The sequence below is a fragment of the Thunnus thynnus genome, chromosome 3 (assembly GCF_963924715.1).
Source record: "Thunnus thynnus chromosome 3, fThuThy2.1, whole genome shotgun sequence".
Classification (NCBI taxonomy): domain Eukaryota; kingdom Metazoa; phylum Chordata; class Actinopteri; order Scombriformes; family Scombridae; genus Thunnus; species Thunnus thynnus.
Window position 1 is genome coordinate 13,268,675 of NC_089519.1, and position 22,330 is coordinate 13,291,004.

The 22,330-nt window shown below is 42.3% G+C and overlaps 1 protein-coding gene across 3 annotated transcripts; it reads right to left on the minus strand.

Moving 5' to 3' along the window:
- Positions 1-650: 650 nt before the first annotated feature.
- Positions 651-22,032, minus strand: LOC137179559 (protein AF-17-like). Of its 3 annotated transcripts, none has more exons than XM_067584326.1 (20): positions 21,694-22,032; positions 20,721-20,800; positions 20,581-20,635; positions 20,263-20,372; positions 17,096-17,199; positions 16,273-16,366; positions 15,386-15,493; positions 13,835-13,924; positions 13,572-13,719; positions 12,630-13,454; positions 11,912-12,111; positions 10,867-10,984; positions 10,538-10,604; positions 9,974-10,122; positions 6,933-7,133; positions 6,594-6,670; positions 5,992-6,347; positions 4,887-4,986; positions 3,520-3,732; positions 651-3,445 (listed from the first exon to the last, which is right to left on the minus strand). In XM_067584326.1, the coding sequence occupies exons 1-20, from the start codon at positions 21,800-21,802 to the stop codon at positions 3,374-3,376; spliced, it is 3,276 nt and encodes a 1,091-aa protein (XP_067440427.1). In that variant the 5' UTR covers positions 21,803-22,032; the 3' UTR covers positions 651-3,373. The 3 variants fall into 3 exon arrangements, with proteins under 3 accessions (XP_067440427.1, XP_067440428.1, XP_067440426.1); XM_067584327.1 differs by having other exon boundaries at positions 651-3,422; positions 5,980-6,347; XM_067584325.1 differs by having other exon boundaries at positions 5,980-6,347.
- Between the last annotated feature and the right edge of the window lie 298 nt (positions 22,033-22,330).

Consider the following 22,330-nt stretch of genomic DNA (forward strand, 5'->3'; position numbering starts at 1 on the left):
ACACCCATATATAATCACTTTTTAAATTGTGTTGTAAGACAGTGTTACAGAAAAGATGATGCATATCACAAAACCCTCTGGACCTGCTTTCAGCTCTGTTTACACCACAGTTGGGCAGAAAATAATCTCAAATTATATTCTTGAGTCAAAGTGTGACATACTGAGAGACCCGAAAAGGGAAAGATATTGTCATGTGATGATGGGAACAATATTTCTCAAATCTTGCTTTGACTTATAGAATTAAAATCTGTCCAGAAAATTGAGGATTTGAATAGGCCCTTTCTGCACTTTACAATTGATTTATTTTCAAACAAGGTTTCAAATCCCACATTCAGGTTCATCCAGCACTGGTTTCAGTTTGGCACTGAGCAGAGCATGTGACAAAAATCTGACAAACAAAGCAGTCTGTAGTCAGTTTTCCAGAGGTGTAAGACCATCTTTCTTCATATACTCTACTGTAGAATATATTACATTTAGACACTACTGGTTCAGGTGTTTAATCTACTTCAATTTACCTGAAACCAGGCCTGGGCAAAACTGGTGTTGTCAGTGACTTGACTGAAAAGTTATGAATTCATCCCCATGTTTCCTCCTCTTCAAGTACATGACAGACTATGGACATATAGTCATTCAAAACCCAAGAGAAAATGTAAAATAACTCAGTAAAATACATTTATTGACAAAAAAGTCGTCTTAATTCGTCCTTTTAATTTTACACACAAAAATATCAAAATACTTTACAGGGACTTTAATCTGAATATTGTCAAATTTGTTTTGATCAATTCTCTCAAATACACTGTACAATGACAACGTGCTTGTCCTTTTTAAATTCAGTGCTCATTTCATTTAATTTCTTTTTTTCAGGGAACAATGCATTTAAAATTATGCATAGTTATTACTTGGTATTTAGCAATACATTTGAGAGACTTCACTGCATTTCATGCAATTCATATCCCGATACGTAACTCACTCTCCATCAAACCTCATTCAGAGCTAGGTGCTTAAATGTTGTAATACATAAAAGATACACAGTACAACATTCATAACATGGATTATCTTGGTTACCCAAACTTCAAAGCTTAAAAGAATGAATGTGTCTTTACACAAACATTTTAAAGTATACAACTCGTATTCCAACAAAACTGAAAAGGTACTAAAAAACGATTTACAATTGGGCCCAAAGCGCCCCAGTGCAACATGAGAAAGAAACCGCTTCAGAAATCCTTCACACCACTCTTCAGTCAATCTCTTGGACATGGTCTTGTCTGGACTCATAAGGACATACTTGGTAAATTCCAGACCTCCCACTTGGAGTCATGTCAACGTGTTGACTCATGTCTTTATCAACATAATCAACATTCTCCTTCTGTCATTGCTACAGTATTTATCACCAACTAGTGAGCTGCTTGAAGTTCCTTTCTGACGTCTACATTAGCTACTAACGAAACAATCTAGCACTCAAGATATCACATGTATGGGAGATCACGTTCAAGATTGCAAACAGAAGTGAGAAAATATTTCAAAAGATCTGGCAATATTGCTAAAGAACACAGGAGAAAACATGATAAAATAACCTCACTTTGAAGGTAAAAGATGAATTTGCGAGTGGCCTTTGTCAGTAAAACTGAGCCAAACAGAGGCATCACATGATAACATGGAGTGGAGGGAAACAGAAGCTTATCATAGTCTCTATGTTGGCTTACGTCATGACATGTAAAGGCCAACAGTAACAACATTGGCAAGTCACCATCTTCTCAGAGCTGATTACAGCTACACTATTTATCATACACTGTTGTGACAGCACTTCAATAATAGTTTACATCTTGGCTGTCCTCAGCTATCTCCTATGACACCACTGTGCAGGCTTCACTGTAAGATTTTCAATAAGTCCTTGTTTCTCAGTTCTCTGAAGCACAAACAACTAAAGAACATTGCATCTGAACACAAAACTTACAATAGAAAATGATTTGACACTTCAGTTACCACTATACGGTTATTCACACATTTCAACTGTTGAAATCATTAGTTAGCTATCAAAAGTATAAACGGGTTTAGGAAGAGTGCTTTCATTGTACTAACGTACCCCTCCATGTACCCCAGATAAAAAACACTATCAAAGAAAGACGACAAGAGAGTAAGCCTTTGGGCTTGTGGTTTCCTCTGTATATCTAGCATCATTAAGGCATTATCTATCCAGTATTGCTAAAAGTAACAACTAGTTAGCGGACATGAAAAGAATATCTATGTATGAAAGTAACAAAAAACTGACACTTCAGGACAGAGTGCAAAATACACATATAAATCAAAAACCTGTCAGTTCCTAGTGGCCTAGTAAGTACCAAGCATCCTTTATAAGGTACTGAGTTGATGGCTAATTTGCTCTGTTAGCTACTAACATGCAAAGTGCACACTTGTTTAGGAAAAACAATTTTCTTACTTACAATTTCCAAATGTTTGGTTTCGTCTGCTTAATCTCGATAGCAACTGGAAGGATATAAAAGTCTTAGAAACTCTTATGGTGTTGTTGAATAAAATCTGGTGCCAGTCTCTAGTGGACGATGGCGCCATTTTGGACACGTGGATTCAGTGCCATTTTTACACTGACATGAGTTAATACCTTTGAGTTAACAGCAAGATTTTTGGTGGCCATTTATATCCAGTGAAGGCTATTGCGGTAATGAATCAGCACAAAATGGGAACCACGCATCTCAATAATGGAAAATAGGTGGCAGAAAAGTCTGAGGTAATAACTAGCTTAATGTTGAAACGCCACTAACCACACATTGAAAATGACAGAATATTTATCTTTTACATAATAAGTGCCTGTGAGAGGCTGCGACATATAGAAGATCTGGATGAAATGTGGGTGGGAGTGAACACAAAGGGAAGACAAAATATCAAGGAAGACAGTTGAGGTTGCAAGAAGTGGCAGAAGTCTGTTATTCTCACCGACTGAATGAAACTCTGGTTCAAGTCGTGGAGAGAATTCATGAACGGTCAGTGCTCGAGTTCACACTTCAAACCAAGAGCCTCCACAGCACCTGCAGGGATGAGCAGGAGCTCTGGCTCTGCCTACATACGCAGCCCCATTGGTCTAGCTAACAAATTAGTGCAATTTAAGGAGAGACCACTGTATTCATGCTCTCTGAAAGCTGCCTACACAAAAAAAAACCTATGAGAAGAACCTCTGATATAAAGAATTTCAAAACACGAAAAACTTCACCTTGACGTTTAAGTCCATCCTGTTATACATTCATAAAAGAGGGTGTAAGATAAAGATGACAGAGAAGGAAAGTCGTTCAAAAGTCACGTAAGTTCCTCAGTTCTTCAATCGGGCGAGATGCCCAATGTCTTCATATGAGCTGCTCCTGTATTACCCGGAGATGTCAACCATTCTTGTCTCCACCCTTTTCTCCTGCAGCCTGAAAACACAATGACACCATTTCTTTTTTAAATTTCCCAAGCTGAAAACATGACAGCATACACAACAATTCAGAAAAAACCTGCAGTATCACTCACCCCGGGCTTGTGAAGTGCGTTGTCCTGCAGGCCAAAGAGGCTGCCTCCTTGGCCGCCCTGCAGGGGTGAGGCTGTGGCTGAGGACAGCAGGTTGGGTGACTGGGCGATCATGGGTGAGTTAGGGGTGGAGGTGAGAGCTCCTGTCAGCGTGAGGCGCTGCAGCTCCCTCTGTCTCTGCTGCTGAAGCATCTGGCACACCACCACCTGCTGCTCCTGATGGAGGGGGAAGAAGACAGTGAGTTCATGGGGCATTTAGGATACCTGGGAACTGGGAAAAGTTTTTACTTTTGAGTAGGAATGATCTACTTGGTGTCACAGTGCCTGACTGGCTCCAACTTGTTCCAACCCCTACCAAAAACTTTCACTACTTTGCAAGTCAAATAGGAAAATGAATGATGGTTGGTTTGCTGTTGCTCAAGAGAACTCCTGATGATTCATTCCCTCAGCTACTAGTCATTTACCAGCTACTGCATATTGTTATTCTCCTTTATCTTTAAAGCCGTTGTGTTTAATCACAATTAACCGACAATATATGAAGTCTTATTCACGTGTTTAACATTAAAGCATTATGCTTAATAACCGTATTGCCACATCTTTGTTCTTCGCCACTCATAGGACACTAACCAGGTAAGTACTGGTCACTTCTGTGCTATCAGAAAATGATGCTTGATTCTGAGAAATTCTTCAAAAGTTACTTTGTATTGGACACAAGTAAAATTGGCTCTTTATACTCTCTGTACTGTGATTGTAGTGTGAAGGATGTGGCACTTGAACACTGGCTCCGGCAACTCTTGGATCCAATATCCAACAGATATGAAATCATGTTCAATCTATAATCCGATGACATGTATGTAATTATCTTGCATCTTTGTCTGTTTTGACTCTGATTCAGCTGCACATAGCTGGAAAATGTTGTCACTCAGGTAACCCAAAATCCCAAAACGTGTCCTGTAGACTTGTCAAGTCCTTTGAGACTGTCACTGTGCTGTGCTGTACAAATAAACTTGATTCATTTTCCAAAAACTAACTGCAGCTGAGAAGGTGATACTTAGCAATGTAGGTGTGTGTGTGTGAGCACACATTACTTCTGCTGACTGAAAATTATATTAAAACTAATCAAATGACACAACTGTCCTAAACAGACTTATTTAGAGAGAAAAACGTAACAACTAGTCACAGATGCCCTCTGACGTCAGGTGATTCTGATGAATATTTATATTATTATATATTATTATTTCTGCCCAAATGAACAACTGAGTCTGACAGTGTGTACACTCTAGAGAGAATACTCCATATGATCAATATCAAAACAGAGAAAATGTGAAGACCAGGTGCTGATAAGACAAAGTGACAGAGAGAGTAATTACAGGAGTGAAGTTCTGTGACGTGAGGAACTGCTGGAGCTGCTGCTGTTGCTGCTGCTGCTCGAGAAAAAGCTGCTTCTGCTGCTCTGACAGGAGAGAAGACCTGAAACACACACATCAACATGCATCGCACACCAGACCATACACCAACACACTCTCATAACTCCAAACAATTATACTGTTATGTAACTTTGCATTGTTTTGAGACTGATGAACCAGCAACTCAGCCAACAGGCCTCTATGATCTACTTTTAGTTGTTTTATTTACACAAAATAGACCTTTACTGAAACGGACACATGCTGCAACTCAATGATTAAGTTGCGGATGTTGTACAATTTTGACACACAACAGTCGCTGTTTGCGATTGCTGCATTTCCTTCATTATAAAACTTTGTAAACTGGGTGAACAGAAACTACATGGATCTTTCAGTGAGATTGTTTTCTCTGTTTCAGAGGTCAAGAATCAACTCTAGATGAAAAGTACTGCAATGATTGATTTTTGGACCACTTGAGGGCAGCGGAAAAGACAACATTCAAATAAAATCTCCTTTTAAGCTGATATGTTAAACTTGTTACCAAACAGTTGCTTATTTACACATCTAGCAGTTATGGAGTTACATTAGCATTCATATGGAGTTGTGTTTCCGTCCATCTGGTGAATCTAAGTCCAATATTCACTCTCTTTTAGCTCTGTTTTTGCTGTCAGCTCTCTATAAACTCCTGAGGGAAATAACTGGCTTTTTCACTTCTAAAGGCTTGACTATGTGTCACTAGCTGTGTCTGTTTGGTGCTGAGCAGGTAGTGCACAGTGAGCTTTTAGAGCTTTTTCGCTGAAACAGCTGCCTGCTAGTAGCCAGAAGTAGCACATATGCTTATCAACACAAGAAACCATGACCTCAGTACTGACCATCAATCAATAACTAACAGTCATGGCAAAAAGCATTTTGAGTTTCGCTGGTATTCAGCCCATGGCTGTGATATATTACATTGTGAGGTGTTTTGGTCATCGTACATTCTCGCTACGGGGTGATTTACACTGTGTGTTCTAAAGTGGATTTCTTTTTCAGCTGATTTAAAGACAGGGTGGGTACATACGGGCTCACACACTTGGGAAGTTGAAAGCCCTGTGCCATTGCCTGGGGGTTGAGTGGTGGAGGCTGGGGGCGCAGAGCGGGGAGTGTGGGCTGAGGGGCGCTTTGTACAGGAGACTGGATCACACCGTTCAGACTGCCCAGCACACCGTTCATATTCAGCTGAGGACTTCCTGCGAGAGACGCCATGAGCCCGCCCATGGGCAGAGCGGAGGTGCCGGCCTGACTGATGCCCCCCAAACCGTCGCTCAAACCTCGACTCAGTCCGTTCAGCAGGGGCTGACCGAAAGAGGCGGGGCTCTGCTGAGGAGGAGGAGTACTCTGGAAGGAGAGGGAGGAGCTACTGCGGGACGGACTACCAGAGTGGAGCTCCTGAAGAGAAACATGACAAGTGCGTTTTAGCTATTTAAGTCTCAGCTTAGTTTAAGGTGAACTAAAGACATGAACAGTGTACAGTGATGTATCAGACAACATCAGTGATCATTGTTACCATTTTCGTCGTTGCATTGGGGGTACGACACACAAAGTCTTTGCTACAAAGACGTTTAAAAGGCCAAAACATAGTTGCTTACAGTGTTTCACTAAGGTGTGTGTGGTAGAGGATCTACAGGTTCTCACCTCAGAGGAGGTAACAAAGGAGGTGTCATTAAAGAAGCAGCTTTTGGACAGGGGACTCTTATTGGTGCTCAGGGGGTCTGAGGAAAAGAGAGGCACAATGACAGGGTAAAAACTACTAAATAAGAGGTTTACACTAACAACCATGTTTACTGCATCACAACTAACCCGACAAAAATACATTGGTGAAAAATGCTACATGCAGTGGGACTGTTGTGGGGAGGATGAAGGGGTGAAGAGAAATACAGACTAACAGTAGATGGGGGGGGGGTGTAGTGTATGACACCACAGGAATAGTGTGTTTTGATATGAAAGCGGGTACAGGAGACAAAAGAATCTGACCTTGGTTGGATGACAGGAAGTTGATCTGGGCAGAGGTGTGCATGGAGCCCTGGAAGGAAAGAATGTGTGGAGGGAAAGATACGGCCAGTTCCGTGTTGAGCAGCTGCAGCCGCTCCCTCTTGGCCGTGAGGCTGAGGATCTGGTCCTGGAGGCGCTGGTTCTCCTGCTGCAGGGAGTGAAGTGACTGGAGCATCTCTACGACTAGAGGAGGAATGAGGAGGGGGAGTAACACAAACATCATCTCAGTGGAGTAAAAACTGTGTGTGTACAGTGATAAGTGGTGGGATGTGATGCAGGGATGAAGTGTCTATATGTGGTGAGATGGACTATGACAAGCATGGACAAAGACTGTGAAGGCAACTTTATACTAAGTGTAACCACATGAAATGCTGGTGTCATTAGCTTTCATTATCTGTCAACGTTTTCAAAATCCAAATCCAAATACACTGATTCTGGGCACATTTTTCTCTCCCCTCACTTAAGAAAATATATATTGTAAATTACTATTAAATAGTGTTGCAGTTACAAACAATGTGAGAAGTATGCCAATCAATTTAAAGATGTTAAAGAGCAGTTGTTTTTTTGTTTAAGTCAACTAACAGAGAACCTACAACTGCTCTATAATATTCCTGTGAATATACACTGTGTATCAGAATAACTTAGTTATGATTAAACAATCTAATGCACAGGGAAATATCTATTTAAAAGTTGGCTTGGCAACCTGCTGTGAGCTTTCTTTGGCTTTGTTCATACTGCAGGCAAATCAGATTTGTTTGTCAAATCAGATTTTTAAGACAGACTGTGGTCAGACTTGTGTGTCCAGACATCACCAAACTATCTGCGTGGGTTGCTGTGGTAACAATGTAGGCGTCAGTAACTACGTATGCTGCGACTTTCCGACGCAGAAGCATGACAAATGTAGATCCATCATCCCCCCAAAAGTGCCAGCAGACAATTTGTTTCACTGTCTGTCCACAGACTGTTGTTCTCTGTGTTGTCCTCCATTCTGCTCTGCTAGTAGCTGCATGGATTCTGCTCAGCCGCTGTGATGCATTTCTGTCACTTTGGATTTGATGTTTTGTTGCGAATGACACGCAAGACACTTTCAAATCTGATTCGAGCAGCCAGAGCGTCCGGACTGTGACGTATCTGTAGAAATCTGATTGGAATCGCATTTCAAATCAGCTTGGATCTGATATGCAAAGATAGCATTTCATGTGTTTTTTTTGCTGTCCAAACTTTCTAAAATCAACCTGGATACAGTCTGGATATTCCGAAAAATGGATTTGGGCTGGCAGTCTGAACGAGGCCTTTGAGTCCAACGTAAAGGGTCTGCTCCCCCACACAGGTGTTTTCAGTTACTCTGCCTGATTAGGCCCCAGCTTGGCGCTGGGCAGAGCTATGCTGGAAAATACAACAGGTCACCAAACTACAACTGTGTGTCCTAAAGGACTCCCTATTCCCTACACTATCACCAAATGATGATGGCTCATAAGTGTCTGAAATCTCAACTTACTGCTGTCTAGAAACTTATTAGCACTTATCATGTAGAGAATAGTGAATGAATGAATGAATAAGGAAGTGATTTCAAACAGTGTACATGTAGGTAGTGTACATGAGTAACTTCTAAGCTGTCCAACCCTAACAGGTTTGAAAAAGATAACAGTGTGCACAAACCCACACAGTCCTATTCTGGATTAGGCGAAAACACTTTTTAGAGAGGACTATGGGGGTGTTGGGGCTTTAATGGTTGGCAGGTAAAAGACACTTAGCTGCTACTGGAGTTCATTTTCAATACAATATGAGACAATCCTGCTTATATCCAATACTAAATAAAATATTTCTGAAGCAACATTTTGTACTTCCACTTATCTTTTCTATAAATTACTGCCAAAGCTGTAAAACAGAGAAATTAAACTTAAATCTGTAATAAAGTGCTGACATGAACTAGTGATATCTGGTGTTACTTTACAGTAAGGCCATCAGATCTGAGCTAGAAATTCAACCCCATCCTCTAAATGCTTTTTAATTGATTTTCTATGGAGCTGCCGTTGCGGCATGCCCAGTATCACAGTCAAGGAGATCAAACACACTCTTCTCTCTCATTTCTGCAGTGTGGAATGGCCGTAAACACTCATTAGTCTAAAACAAACTCTCCCTGGGGCATAGAGGAATATATTCAAGGTGGAGACTGCGGGGCATTTCCTTTTACAGAGGATGGGAGGCTAAGATGCCTAAAAATATACACAGTTATGAGAGATTATGAGGGCTGGGGAAGAAAGAAGGGTCCATTTTGGGAAGTTTCATTTTGGGAGAGGAAACAATGGTACAAAGATGTAATAAAAAGTAGAGAATAACAAAACTTAAACAAGTTTGAAGAAAAAACTGAGAATGATGACAGCACTGGGTGGAGTAGAAGGAGCAAAGAATAGACTAGAAAACAAGCGACAGCTGATGATATCCCCAGAGAAAAACTTGAATAAAAAGCTCTTTGCAACCTGGTTCAATAGTTAACTCAACAAAAAACAGAAGGAACATAAGAAGCTGCTGTCATTATTGTCGCAGCATGCTGTTTTTTTTTGTCCCCAACAGCATCCTGAGGTACATTAATCAACTCTAGATAGCAGCATGTTGTGTTTTCAGAGAGAACTGCTCAGCTTAGGTAAACAGCATCATATGCATGTGCATGGATATGAGCTGTTGACCCCAACAGTATCAGTCCTGTCTTGTATGAGCGCTGATGTTTTTGTCAGTGTATTGCAGAAGGTCCCAACCCTTTCGGCTTGTGACCCCTTAAAATGAAGCTACTAGTGACCCCCCATCACAGGTCATGACATTAGTGTGGCTGTGAGTTGTGATACTTTCATTTAAAGGTTTCTAGAGGCCTGAAGAGGTGAAAGTATCAGCACGTCACAAGAAAAAAAGGAAAAATTAGAAAAAAGTCAGAAGAAGTTGGAAACCGCTGATGTATTGTATCTGTTTAGTATTGGCACTGAGTCAAACTGCTCTGAACAGGAGGTAGAGTATTGAGGCTCACTCACTGTTGACTCCCATCTCTCCGTTGCCATGTTTCTCCAGCAGGAGCTCTATGTGGGAGCTGGCTGGAGGGACGTTCTCAGGACGCGCTCTGACTCCTGAACCCAACCCGTCTCTCTGGTCAAACAGAAGAGGAAGACAGCTCATAGGAGACCTGGGTGTGGAGGAGGGGGGAAACCAACATGGAGGAAAAGATGACAGTAGTAAGAAGTCAATGCAGCAGTCAGAGTGGGAAACTACCAACAAGACCCTGTGGCTGTGGTTAGTCGATTTATCTAATCCACCCAGTCACTTTGGTAGTTAACCAGCTGCCATTTTCCCGTTTGCCTGTTGCTGGTTACTGAAACAGAAACTGATCTGACGACAGCTAGAGTGCTGGGAAAATGTATCCAAACTATTTTTCATGCGGTGGATGAATACTATCTGAAACTGTGTTTTAGTGTCCTTGTCTTCTTCTCCTTGCTTACTCATTTTAAGAAGCACTGGAGGAGTGTAAAAATCCTTTGACGTATTCTCAGTTTAATGAGAAAAATACTAATGAAGATGAGAGAGTAAAGAATGAGACATACTGTGAGGAAAGACTCTCTCTCGGTGAGTTCCCCTGACACGGGAAGCGACAGTCATCGAGGTCGGACTCTATGAACAGAGACAAAGACTCATGAGCTTCACTTCTCCTTTGTTTCAAAGAATGATAGTACATGTGTCATCAAAGTGTAATATCTCCTGCTCTATATAGAGAAATGTACATCCGTTTCTAAGAGGTAAAAGAACATTAATACCAGAAGAAGGCTTTCTTGTGGAAGTTCATCTATGATTAGCTACAGATTCTCAGTAAATGCAATGAAATCCTGTTGATATCTGATCTATCTTTTTTTTTTTTTAACTCTCTTCCTCTCACCTGGCAGTGAGGTCTGGGCTTGGCTCAGTAGTGGTGGCAGTGGCGGGGCTGTAGAGAGACAGCTGGCGAAAGGTTGTGTGGAGGTCAGACTGTAGGAGGTGCTGGAACCTGGATGGACCTACAAGGCAGTGAACATCAACACCTGACTGACAAAGAAATCATCCAGACTATCTGGAAAGGACATTGGTACAAAAATTTCTACTCTTCATATGACGTTAACTTGTAAAAAAAAAACAAGTACAACCAGCACACAAAGGAGTTCATTTAAAAACGGAATGTGAGAGATGCAACATCTGCACAAAATAACCACAATTACCAATATTAATAGTGGCTGATCCTTATCAGTCCATGCATGTAATACACCAATATTACATAATAAAAAGAGATTTTCTTGATCTATAAAACTCATTGCAAATTCTTGGATGATGTTGAACATATTGTCGAAAAAGTACCTTTTGCTTAAAACAATCAATTAAGGTAATGTAACAAGGGCTTATCATCAATTAGTATGTTGACTATTTTTTCAATTAATCATCAAACGTGAAAGATGCCCATCACAACTTCCCAGGATCTCCTTGTTTTTTTCTCATTTAAAACGTCAAGACATTCAGTTTACAATATGAGACTGAGACAAGTAGCAAATTTGCTTTAGCATTCAAAACTGTTCAGTTATCAATGAATATTTAATTAATTTATTTTAGGTGTAACTGATTGTGATAAGTTGTTGTAGCACTAGATGTACAAGATGTAATTATGTTCTTTGAACAGGAAATCCACATTGAGCTCTACGTAGAAGATAGTGTAGTGTTATCAGCTACAATAATCATTTTATTTATATACTGTAGCACTTGTGAAACTAAGTCAGTGTCTTTTTTAAAATACAAAAAGTTGAAAGTGGTCCCCCATGACAAGATACAACTAACTGATTTTTTTTTTTTTTTTTTAAGAAATTGGCATCTTTGCAGCATTTCTACAGGACATTTCACCCTTCACCCTTCATGCTGACTGATAATCTTCAGTGTGTGTTTCCTATTTTCATAAGTACCTGTGTGTTTGAGACAGAGTTGACTGACGGAAGTGAGAGTGAGGAGACGTGGGATGAGAGGAGTCCTGAGGAAAGAGGGGTGCTACACATGCCCCCTCCCAGGGACAAGGAGGTGCTACACACCCCTCCACCCAGGGAGAGAGGGGTACTGCAGACACCCCCACCCAACGTGAGAGGGTCCTTGAGACTGGAATAGATACCTGAGTGAGACATATGAGAGAAGTTAAACAAAAAGGTATTCATTATCATTTCTCAGAAGCTGTAAGACCCTAAAAGACAGCGATACACAACCTGAGCGTTCAGGTACTTGAGAGAAGCTGTAAGTAGGACAGGAAATATACAAGCAGCGCACAGAAAAACCACTATCTAGGACAATATCTCTGCTCATGCAGATTAAATAAACACTGTGAGACAAATTTACAAAATATTCTGAATTTTAAAACCATAGTGCCATGAGACTGTATATTTATTTGTCCTGCTGGGCTCTTTCGAACCACTGTCTTGTTTACTACAATGTGAGGGCCTGATACTGGATATAGATAAGCTGCTACTCTGGTGCTGACTTGGCAGAAGCGTAGTGGAAATATTTCAACACTTCTGAGTCAAGCTGCGTATGAACACACCAAAGTGCAGGCTGATAGTGATTTTTTTTCCCACACACAGGAAGCTAGAGGGTTACCACACACACACACGCACACACCGACTCGCATACACTCACCAGAGCCGAGCAGTGAGTTGCCACGCCCTGTGGAAAAACTGCCGGCAGAGGATGAGGAGAAAGATGAGGCAGAAGAGGAAGAAGGGGTGGTGGTGGTGGTGGTGGTGGGAGGCAGTGTGGAGGGGAAGGCTGGGTGGGAGATGGAAGATGGGCTCGTGTAGAGCGAGGAGGGGGTGAAGGCTGGAGGCGGTGGCGCCGTGTGGTGATGGTGGTGGTGATGCTCCTCCTCTCTCCTCTCTCGGTTCTTGCTGCCCCGTGGGCGGCCTGGACCGTGGCGGCTCTTCTTGTTGCCGCGGTGCCTCCGTTCTCGGGGCAGCGGTGGAGGCGTAGCTTTGTCCTCTAGGCCTGCCTCCTCCAGGATAGGCGGCGTGCTCAGTTGAGACGGCTTGCAGATAGACTTGGAGGGTTTGTAGTCCCCGGAGGAGGAGATCTTCCGGATCTTACTGCTGCTGCCCAGCCCTGACGTGGAGGTGATGCGCATGATGGACCCAAAGGTGGAGATCGTGACCTTGTTCTCGAAAGGGCTCGAGTTGCCGTCCGATCTGTCATGACCCTGCGACCCCGCGAGCGGGCCGTCAGCAGGAGTCAACGCTGGTGGCTTGTGGTATTTACTGTCCTCTTCTTCCTCCTCCTCGTCTTCCTCGTCGTCTTTGTCTACCTCCTTTTCGTCCTCTTCTTCGTCCTCGTCTTCCGGGACCGGTGCCCTCCTGTGGCGCTCTTTACGATCCTCACCGCTGTGGTCGTCACCTCCCCGATCGTGGTCACGCTCCAGGCGGGAGGAAGATGAGAACTGATGGAAATCCTGAGCTGAAGACAGGGAGCCACCTTCAAGAGAAACAACACATTTATTATTCTAGACAGACTGGTCACCTTCTTCAATCAGGTCTGATGTGATGCTTCGACATTTGCACTCTGGCTCCTGTTTCATTCGTCATGTGGTACCTGTGTTGAATGGACTGGAGGAGCAGGAGGAGGAGGAGCAGCTCTTGCCAGTGCTTCCTGTCTTCTTGCTGCGATGACCGTGACTGTGTGAGCTCAGCTTCTTGGACTTGGCCTCACTGTCCTTGCTGCTGTGATGACTGGAAGAGATCTGTCCCGACACACACAAGGTCATAAAAGCAAAGGCATGAGTTCAACCTAGGGGGAAACACTGCACTTCTATCTCATGCAGCATCTGGAGTCACCTGTGGGTCTGCAGTTCATACCTTGTCTATACTGCTGGTTGTCACTGAAGAGCTCAGGCTGTCAGAGGACTTCTTGTGGCGCTCTTTTGGTCGAATCTTGTCCTTATGACTCTGAACAGACAGCAATACACAGGGACCCGGTATGTAAAGAGTCAAACCACATCCTACTGGGTTTACACTAGCCACTAACACAAACAAGCATGCACGCGCACACAGAAAAACTATGGCTGGGAACCTGAGCCTATATGATACCTCAGTTTTGGTAGGGACACTAAAACAATACATCTTTCAAAACTTTACTTTGATATTTAACTGGGAAAACATTTTTTGTTCAACAGAAGAAGCCAAACAGGGTCCAACGTAACCGATGGCCAGTAAAAGTTTATGTAGAGTCGTGGGTATACAGTTTATGACGAGGGGAGGACGTTTCTCTATGTTTGATAAAAGTTGATTTAGGCTTTGCTGTTGGCTTCCTTACTCATTTTAAAAAAAAAGACAAGAGAAAAAGAGAGAGAGAGAGAGAGGGTGAGCGAGCTGAGAGGGTGAGTGAGAGAGAGAGCAGCGGTGGTCGAGCGAGGAGAGTGAGCGGCGGTAGCGAGAACAAAGCCGGTGAATGAGAGAAATATTCCTGATTGTTTCACGGCGGTTATGTTCTAAATAACCATCAAACACTCAACAGATAATTTAGTGTGGACACACACACTGTTTCATTTTCCTCCTCTGCATTTCTCCTTTTCATTCAATCATTCATTACAGTTCAACTCCATGTCTGTAGTGGACAGGTGGCTGCAGACAGAAGGAGCTGGGAGTGAACACGCACACACAAATAAACGCCATTATGTTCTCACTGTTCTGTCTTAATGAGTACATTTCTGCATATCTCTCAGCACGGTTTCAGTTCTTGACACGAGATTATTATCAAGGTCATCGATACTAACTGAAATGTTATTGTCATAAATTTTGCTCTCTTCTCCCTCAGTACTTCATACTCTCTGGCTTTACACAAAATATGAAGAAACCTACATTTATACAACATTCATTTACTGATCCAATATGTGTCTCATTTTGTATTTTGCGTATTTGTGTAATATATCAACATTACATATCCATAACTAAAGGAAAACAACCAAATCTAAAGCGAACTTCACTGTTGTATGTGTTATGAAGACAATAAACAAATCACCAAAATTATGGAAAAAAAAGACTTATTTTCACTTTTTGGCTGCAGGGCCAGTAAAAATATACAAGGTGCCAGTAAAAGTCTGATCTACTGGCCAAGTGGGCCAGTGGGGAAAAAATGATATGTTGGACACTGCCAAAGATTTCAAAAATTAAATGTTGTTTGGCAGCTGCACAAGAACTTTGTTGCGGTAAAATAGTCAAAAATTGGTTGCAATTTTAATCAAAATCAAAACTATCTGATAAAAGTAAACAAGACTACAAATCTGAAAAGACATGTGATGCCAACTTTTGGTACTTAACAGATTTCTATACTCTGGATAACCAGCCCTGTCAGTTACACACACACACACACACACACACACACACACACACACACACACACAGGTTTACCTTCCTCTGTCTGTGGTGGTGGTGTTTGTCCTGTGATGGAGAGGTGGAGCGGCCCCTGGAGTGACTGAAGGAGCCGCCTGTATTTTCACTGGAGCGCAGCTTCTTCTGCTGTAAAAGCCAAAAGATGTAAAACCAGAGAATCTCTGAAGACTTCATTTTAAAAAAAAATTACAGATGCTAGGCTTTTTTTTTCTAATAATACTTTAAAGGAATAGTTTTGGGAAATACACTAATTCGCTTTCTTCCTGAGAGTTAGATGGGAAGATCTTATAGCCAGCAGCTGGTTAGCTTAGAATAAAGACTGGAAACAGCTAACCTGGCTCTGTCCCAAAGTAAAAACATCAACCAACCAGCACCTCTAAAGCTCATTATTTAATACGTTGTATTGCTTTAGTTTAATCTGTACAAAAACATCAAATCACTGTTTCATAGGGGTTATGTGTCTGGCTATTACTTGGCTGGGTGCAGTGACTTTCTGGAGTCTTGTCGTCACCATGAGGTTGCCAGAAAACCACTGGAGACTCCAGGAAATCAGCGAGCCCGGCCAAGAGATAATTCTGCACATAGCCACTGTAGTGAGTAATGATGTGAAAACAAAACAGCAATTGAGTTTGATTATTGGGGTAAAAACTTGATGAACTACATGATAAACATAAGTGTTATGTTTATGGTTATAGTTATGTTTAGCAGTAATGTTTATTGTTAACCAGAAAACACCTTACATTTACAGTGAAAGAGGATTTGGAACAATTTACTCTCATTTTTATAGCTTCTACTATCTCATCATGTGGTTTTGTAACCGTCTATAACTCAATAATCCCATGTTTTTTTCCAAAGTTTTGTCTAAGAATGTTGGTTTGCAGTCTCTAATCGGCTGTCCGTCTTACCATTTTGTTGTAATGATGCTTGCAGTAGCCACAATATTTCACGTTGTCGGCTTCTGGGCCTTCCTCCTCACACAGCAGACCGGCCATCTGAGCACTGAACAGTGTCACAGGGTTAGACAAGAGAGGAAACAGGAGAGCAACACACACACACACACACACACACACACACACACACACACACACACACACACGCTGACAGTGACACCTGAGAGCCTTTGTTATTGATCATGGCTGGATGGATTAAATAAAAGTTCTCTGCACACAAAAATCTTTGTTGTTCGTCTTCCAGACTTGATTTTAAGTTGTCAACCTTTATATTGTGATGGGAATCAGTTGTTTAGACAGAATCAAGGCACAAAGCAGATGAATGAAAATGTAAAGAGATAAGGAGAAAGATTGAGAAACATAGTGGAGACAAAGTAAAGGAAATACAGCTATGGAAGATACATTATGGGCCTTTTGAGGCAGATAAGATCAAATCTGATAAACTCTTGACCCTTGTTCAAAAAAGATGTGACTTCTTGGTTACAGAAATTGTCCTACTGGGGCATTTTTATCTACTATTTTATACAAATCATTTAACTCAATATTTTATCTTAAATAATGAATTTCTGAGAGTTCTCCTATAAGATCATCGCAGCAATTCTTTCAGGATAATGAAATCTTAACAGATCTTGTTAAAAGGGACTTTGTGACACTGAACAGCTTGCTGTGCATAATCCTTTGAAAAAATATCACTATGCTGTAGACGACAAATCCACGCAACCATGAACACACACACACACACACACACACACACACACACACCCCCTTTAACACTTACCAGGTGACATGGAAAGCCTGTCTGCAGCCCTGTCTATTGCAGGTCATGCAGGCTCCGCAGGCAGCCTTGCTCTCCCTCCCGTGGTCCTCACAGATGTAACATGTCTGGTGAAGCAGAAAAGACAGAGAGAGAAGCAGAGGTGAAGATACGGAGACAAATAAGTTATTATAATTAACAGATGCTGTGTTGACCTGGAGATGTGTGAAGATCACAGAAAGATCCTTGACAATTCAAAACATCAGATTCATGTTGAAAGCTGTGTTGTACAGTCTTACGCTGTAGTACAGTGTGTGTGAGAACTTGTTTCCTTCTGTTGCACCAGTGCTCCTTGGACAAACTCAAACATTCATGTTATTTGGCAATTAAAGTAAACCATTGTGATAGCAGTGCGGGAGAGATGAAAAGCCTCTTAATGTGAGTCCAGCCGCAGCTATAAATGATTAGGAAGTTTTGCTTGTCAAGACAACAGATGGGGTTTTCAGACAGAACACAGTTTGCTTGGTGCTTGCCGCTTTGTACAGCAAAACTGTTGACCAGATGTTCGGGATGTTGTGTAAAAAGCTGACATTGAAGGGACTGTAACTAGCTGTGTATTTGTTTCCAGGAGCGAGATTTTTACCTCAGACTTCACTTGTGTCCTGATGCGCCGACAATCTAAAACGTCTTTTCTCTTCCTGTTACCTACAGTCGTCGTCATTTCCTTCTTATTTCTAAAAGATATAGGCTCAGGATGCTTTCATGATAAAACGCGGGGCGAAAAGGCACTCGCTTTAATGCATCAAAGAATTCGTCAAGTGCAGCCAAGACTTTAAAGCTCAAGGCTGGAATTTTTACATCCTGTGTGAGAGCAGCATCAGTCTTCACTGACATGTTGCTTTGCACACATAATAAATGTAAGCATACACAAGCAGACAAACGCATGCATGCGCACACACGGCTTTTGTGCTTCTTTCTCAGCTTTTCCCCCTGTGAGCCGGGCTGACTGGTGGGGGGCAGAAGAGGCCTAGCAACAGGTGCGGGACAAAGGAACAGCGGGCTCTTTACCTTTCTGCTTCAGCCCTCTCTGTTTCGCCTTTTTCTCTTCCCTTTCCTCTGTCTCCCACTACTCCACACACCCTACTCCGCTCTCTGTTACCCTGAGAGGATATCGGCTATGTAATAAAAGGCCAGAGACATAACTACGCTGAGCGTGTAAAAAGGAAGAGTGGCTTCTCAAGTTTTCACTGTCCTTTGTAATGCTGTCTAGGAATGCAGGCAGCAAAATCTGGATGAATGGCTCTGACGGGGAAAAGCTGCATGCAATTTACTGTAGCTGACACAGTAATATGAAACCAGGCACTCAAACACTCACATGTGTACATTTATATGCAGGCATGCACACACACATATACACACACACACACACACACACACAGCATGTCAGCGTCTGGCTGCTCAGTCCAATGAGTCCATGTGTCAAATATTGATTTCTTTGTAATGCGCATTGCTTTAAAAGCCGCACTCTGGTGCATGCTGGATACACTGCTCACTACCTTTGCCAACTACCAAAGGATATACAGGCATGAAAAAAGGTACAAATGGCTAAAGTTACAAGACAGCTGATGTATGACAAAGCTGTAATGGCCTGAGATTAGTTTGCGGTTTAACAGTTTGCTTCACACGGTGAAAAAAATTGATATTAGCAAAATATTTTAAAAGCATTTCTGAATGTCTAAACATGACTGTACATATGATGAAAGATGTGTCCGGTCTGTTTTCTGTAGCTGGTGTTAGGCTGCATGTTAGGACTCTGTGTGAGGTCCTATTATCTTTGCTTTTCGTCAGTATGCAGCATGAAGCCGTTTTTTTGGGGAGTGGGGAGGGCATGGAGATTAAATACAATTACAGTTGAAGATAATTCCCTGGTGGACATTATCAATTCATGATGCTCATGTTGGGGCTACAAATAATGACTTTTATGATCTATTACTTTATACATCCTTTTTTTCAAGCAACTGTTTCATCTATAAAATGTCAAAAATAGTAAGAAAAAAAAAAAAAAAGTCAATCACAATATCCCAAAGTGACACTTGTTTTGTCTAGCTAACAGTCCAAAATCTGAAATGATTACATTCATAATGATGTGCAGGAAATCCTCCGCTTGGAGATGCTGCAACTTTTTCATTTTCTGTCGACTGAATCACTGCTTCAGCATGTTTCAGTAACATTACAATGACTAATTAGTCATGAAATGTAGTAAATGTGCTTTTTTGCGGTTTGCTCGACCTGCTTCATCTAGTTCTACCTCAGTTGAAAAATCTCCCACATTTCCCAGAATGACTTTCAACTACCTCCGGAGAGCAGGCGTGACCTTGCCACATTCAGCTCTGGGCTGGTACGGGACGTGTGGGTGGAGAGAGAGCGATAGAGATGTGGAGTGTGTAGTGCAGTTTTTCCTGTTAAGGGAAAAGCATGAGTTGTGCTGTTTCCCACATGTCTCAGGCTGTGTTGAAGCTATTGTTGTTGGTGAAAATCTTTCTTCTTTTATGATGGATGTCTCCTTATGGGATTGTTGACACTGATGGAAAAACTGGAGGTCTTAAACAAAGTGCTCCCTCTGTGAGTTGTGTTAGTCGTGACACCGATGGGACTGGGTACCTCCTAAGTTGTCAGTATAGGTGTCAATATAATATCTGAGTTTGAGTGCAGACAACAAATCAATCATTTTTCCGATCTTACTTCTAAACAAATAACAAAAGATTACAAAATTACAAAAAAACTCTTTGAAGAATAAAACAAATTTCTTTAACGCATAAGATTTAAAAGAACCTTGCCCAAGTAAACTACAAGGGAGAACAGGTAAACAATAATCTGACTGAGCATTTGGTGCCATTTTTTGGAAAGGAACACTTTTCAAAACTTGTGCTCCATAATTCAGGTGAAAAAATATTCATGTTTGATACCTTTTTTATGGCTTAGATGCTTTTTCATCTCTAATTATGTTTGAGTGTTTCAGACACTCCAGGAAAAAAAAAACAACTGGTGCTTTTCAGATAAGCATGGTCACATCAACACCATTCTCCTGCCTTGCAGTAATACTGAGAAGAAACCTGATATCCTTAATTTAAGTTTCCAGACAGAGGATCTGACAGCTGCTCACTTCACATGTCAGCGGTGTGTGACAGTACCTTGATGTATCTCTCGTGCGGGACGTACTGCAGGATGATGGGTTCCATGGTGAGGACGTTGGCAAACTGCACCTCAGGGATGTAGAGCGCACACACGACATGGGCCCAGCCTGACAGAGAGAACAGCGCTGGATTAATGGCATGATCGGTCTCTTTATGAATGAAGTGGAAATCTAGAGCTTTGATTCTATTTCAGGCCAGGGGGCGGTCCTGCTGTTTCATCATTCAAAATGTAAGCAGGGCTTTGAAAGTAGAGGGAAAGAGAGAGAGAGGGAAATGGCTGGAGAGCAAAGAGATGGGCAGCATCCACATATTTACCTCCGCTGTCCGTCCTCTTGAGCGCGCCATCTTTGTGGGGGCACAGCTCACACCTCTGTGGAGGGATAGGAGAGTGTTGAGAGTGTGACATCAGAGGCAGCAGTGGGAGGATGTGTCATGTTGTGTTTTGGCATACTCACCACACGTGCCGCCCGCTCCTGTGACTCACACTTCCGACAGAACCACGGGCCGGTGGGCACCTGGACAATGCCGTAGCATGCTGGGATACACACAAACACACACACACACAGGTCACTGACACGATTTTTTTGTCATATGGTCATCCACAATTTTCCAACACATACATGAATATAATATAAAAGCTCATATGCAGTACATTTGTATTGCTCAGTTATTGTATGTGTGATGTATTTTACAGATATCTCTTTTACTGTGTTGTCCTGTCAGTAATGTTAAGCACTGCTGTTTGACATTTTAATCCACATAGGATTTTGCCTACAGGTTGAATATGAGCTATGAAGACAGTTCTCAACTCTACGTGTTGTGTCAGCTTCTAACAAATATTTCTTTATTACATTTAATAACAGTTAACCTGACTTTTAGGAAGAAAAATCATCTCTACTTCAGAAATTTAACCTGCAGAGTGAAGTCCCTCCATCATAAATCTAGACCAACCTCAAGTAGTTGGTTTCAACAACAGACAGAGAGCTGAATTTTACTCAGAAATATGAACCTGTAAGTTAACTGCTGCCTTTTGTAATTGCATTAAAAACAACAAAGCAAGTGGACACAACGAGGTTTCACAATGTCCAAACCGGCGGGCCTTGCCGGGCAGTTTTGTCGCAAAAACACGCCTCTTGCAGTATGTGGTGAACCGGGCCAGACAGCCACACACGCACAGACCTGAAGTGCCATCAAGGCGCCATCCTGGCTCGGTGTCACTCTGCTTGGCCCTGCGTGTTTAATCATGTGTGCTGAGAGGAAACAACAAACAGCACGCCTACCTACCCCTCCCACACACAGCAACACACACAAACACGCACGTAGACAGCGACAGACCCACCTACAAACCGACTGACCCACCAGCACCTCTGGCTGCCTCCAGCCGCCACAGCTGCCCGGTAATTACACGCTAACAGCGGCTAATGTTACCTTGGTGGACGGCGACGCTGCAGCCGTGTCCATCACAGTAAACCAGCGGATTCTCAGCCCAGCCTCGCTCGTCTGAACACACGCAGCAACCTCCGACCATTTCCCGCATGCTGCTCCCATATGAAGAAATGTATTTCCCCCTCCCGGCAACGGCTCAGACCTCACCCAGGCCTGTCAAGTGGTCGTCCCGCACTTTAACGCCGCACCGGGCATAGTCGTGGGCCGCTTTCGTCGCGCAGTTTTAGCGCAGCGGAGAGACGAAATCTCGGCGTGGGGTTTGTGGTGCTGCTGCTACGTTTTTTCCGTGATGTCCTCCCCGTCCCCATAGAGCCGATGCAGTGCGCATGCTCAGACTTACTCCTCTGGGTCGTAATAAGTCACAGCAAAGGTAGCAAGTTATTGTTATTTTCAACATGAACCCTCTCTGTCAACGCGTGTTTTCAGATTCTAACATTATTTTGTATTATTTTATTATCCATGTGAGAAAACTGCACCCGTATACCCCTCTTCTGATGAACTATTTTTTTAAATTTAGATGAATAAACATGTGTATCAATCAGTCAAAACCGCTGGCTGCGCTGTTACTCTATCAATTTTGTTTCAACAGCGCCATCTTCAGGATTTCCACAGAACAACC

Coding starts and splice junctions, on each gene's coding strand:
- LOC137179559 (XM_067584325.1), bottom strand. CDS start 21,802: ATGCGGGAAATGGTCGGAGGTTGCTGCGTGTGTTCAGACGAGCGAGGC. Junction 20,801..21,693: donor CAGCGTCGCCGTCCACCAAG/GTAACATTAGCC, acceptor TGTGTATCCCAG/CATGCTACGGCATTGTCCAG. Junction 12,112..12,629: donor CAACTCACTGCTCGGCTCTG/GTGAGTGTATGC, acceptor TGTCTCACTCAG/GTATCTATTCCAGTCTCAAG.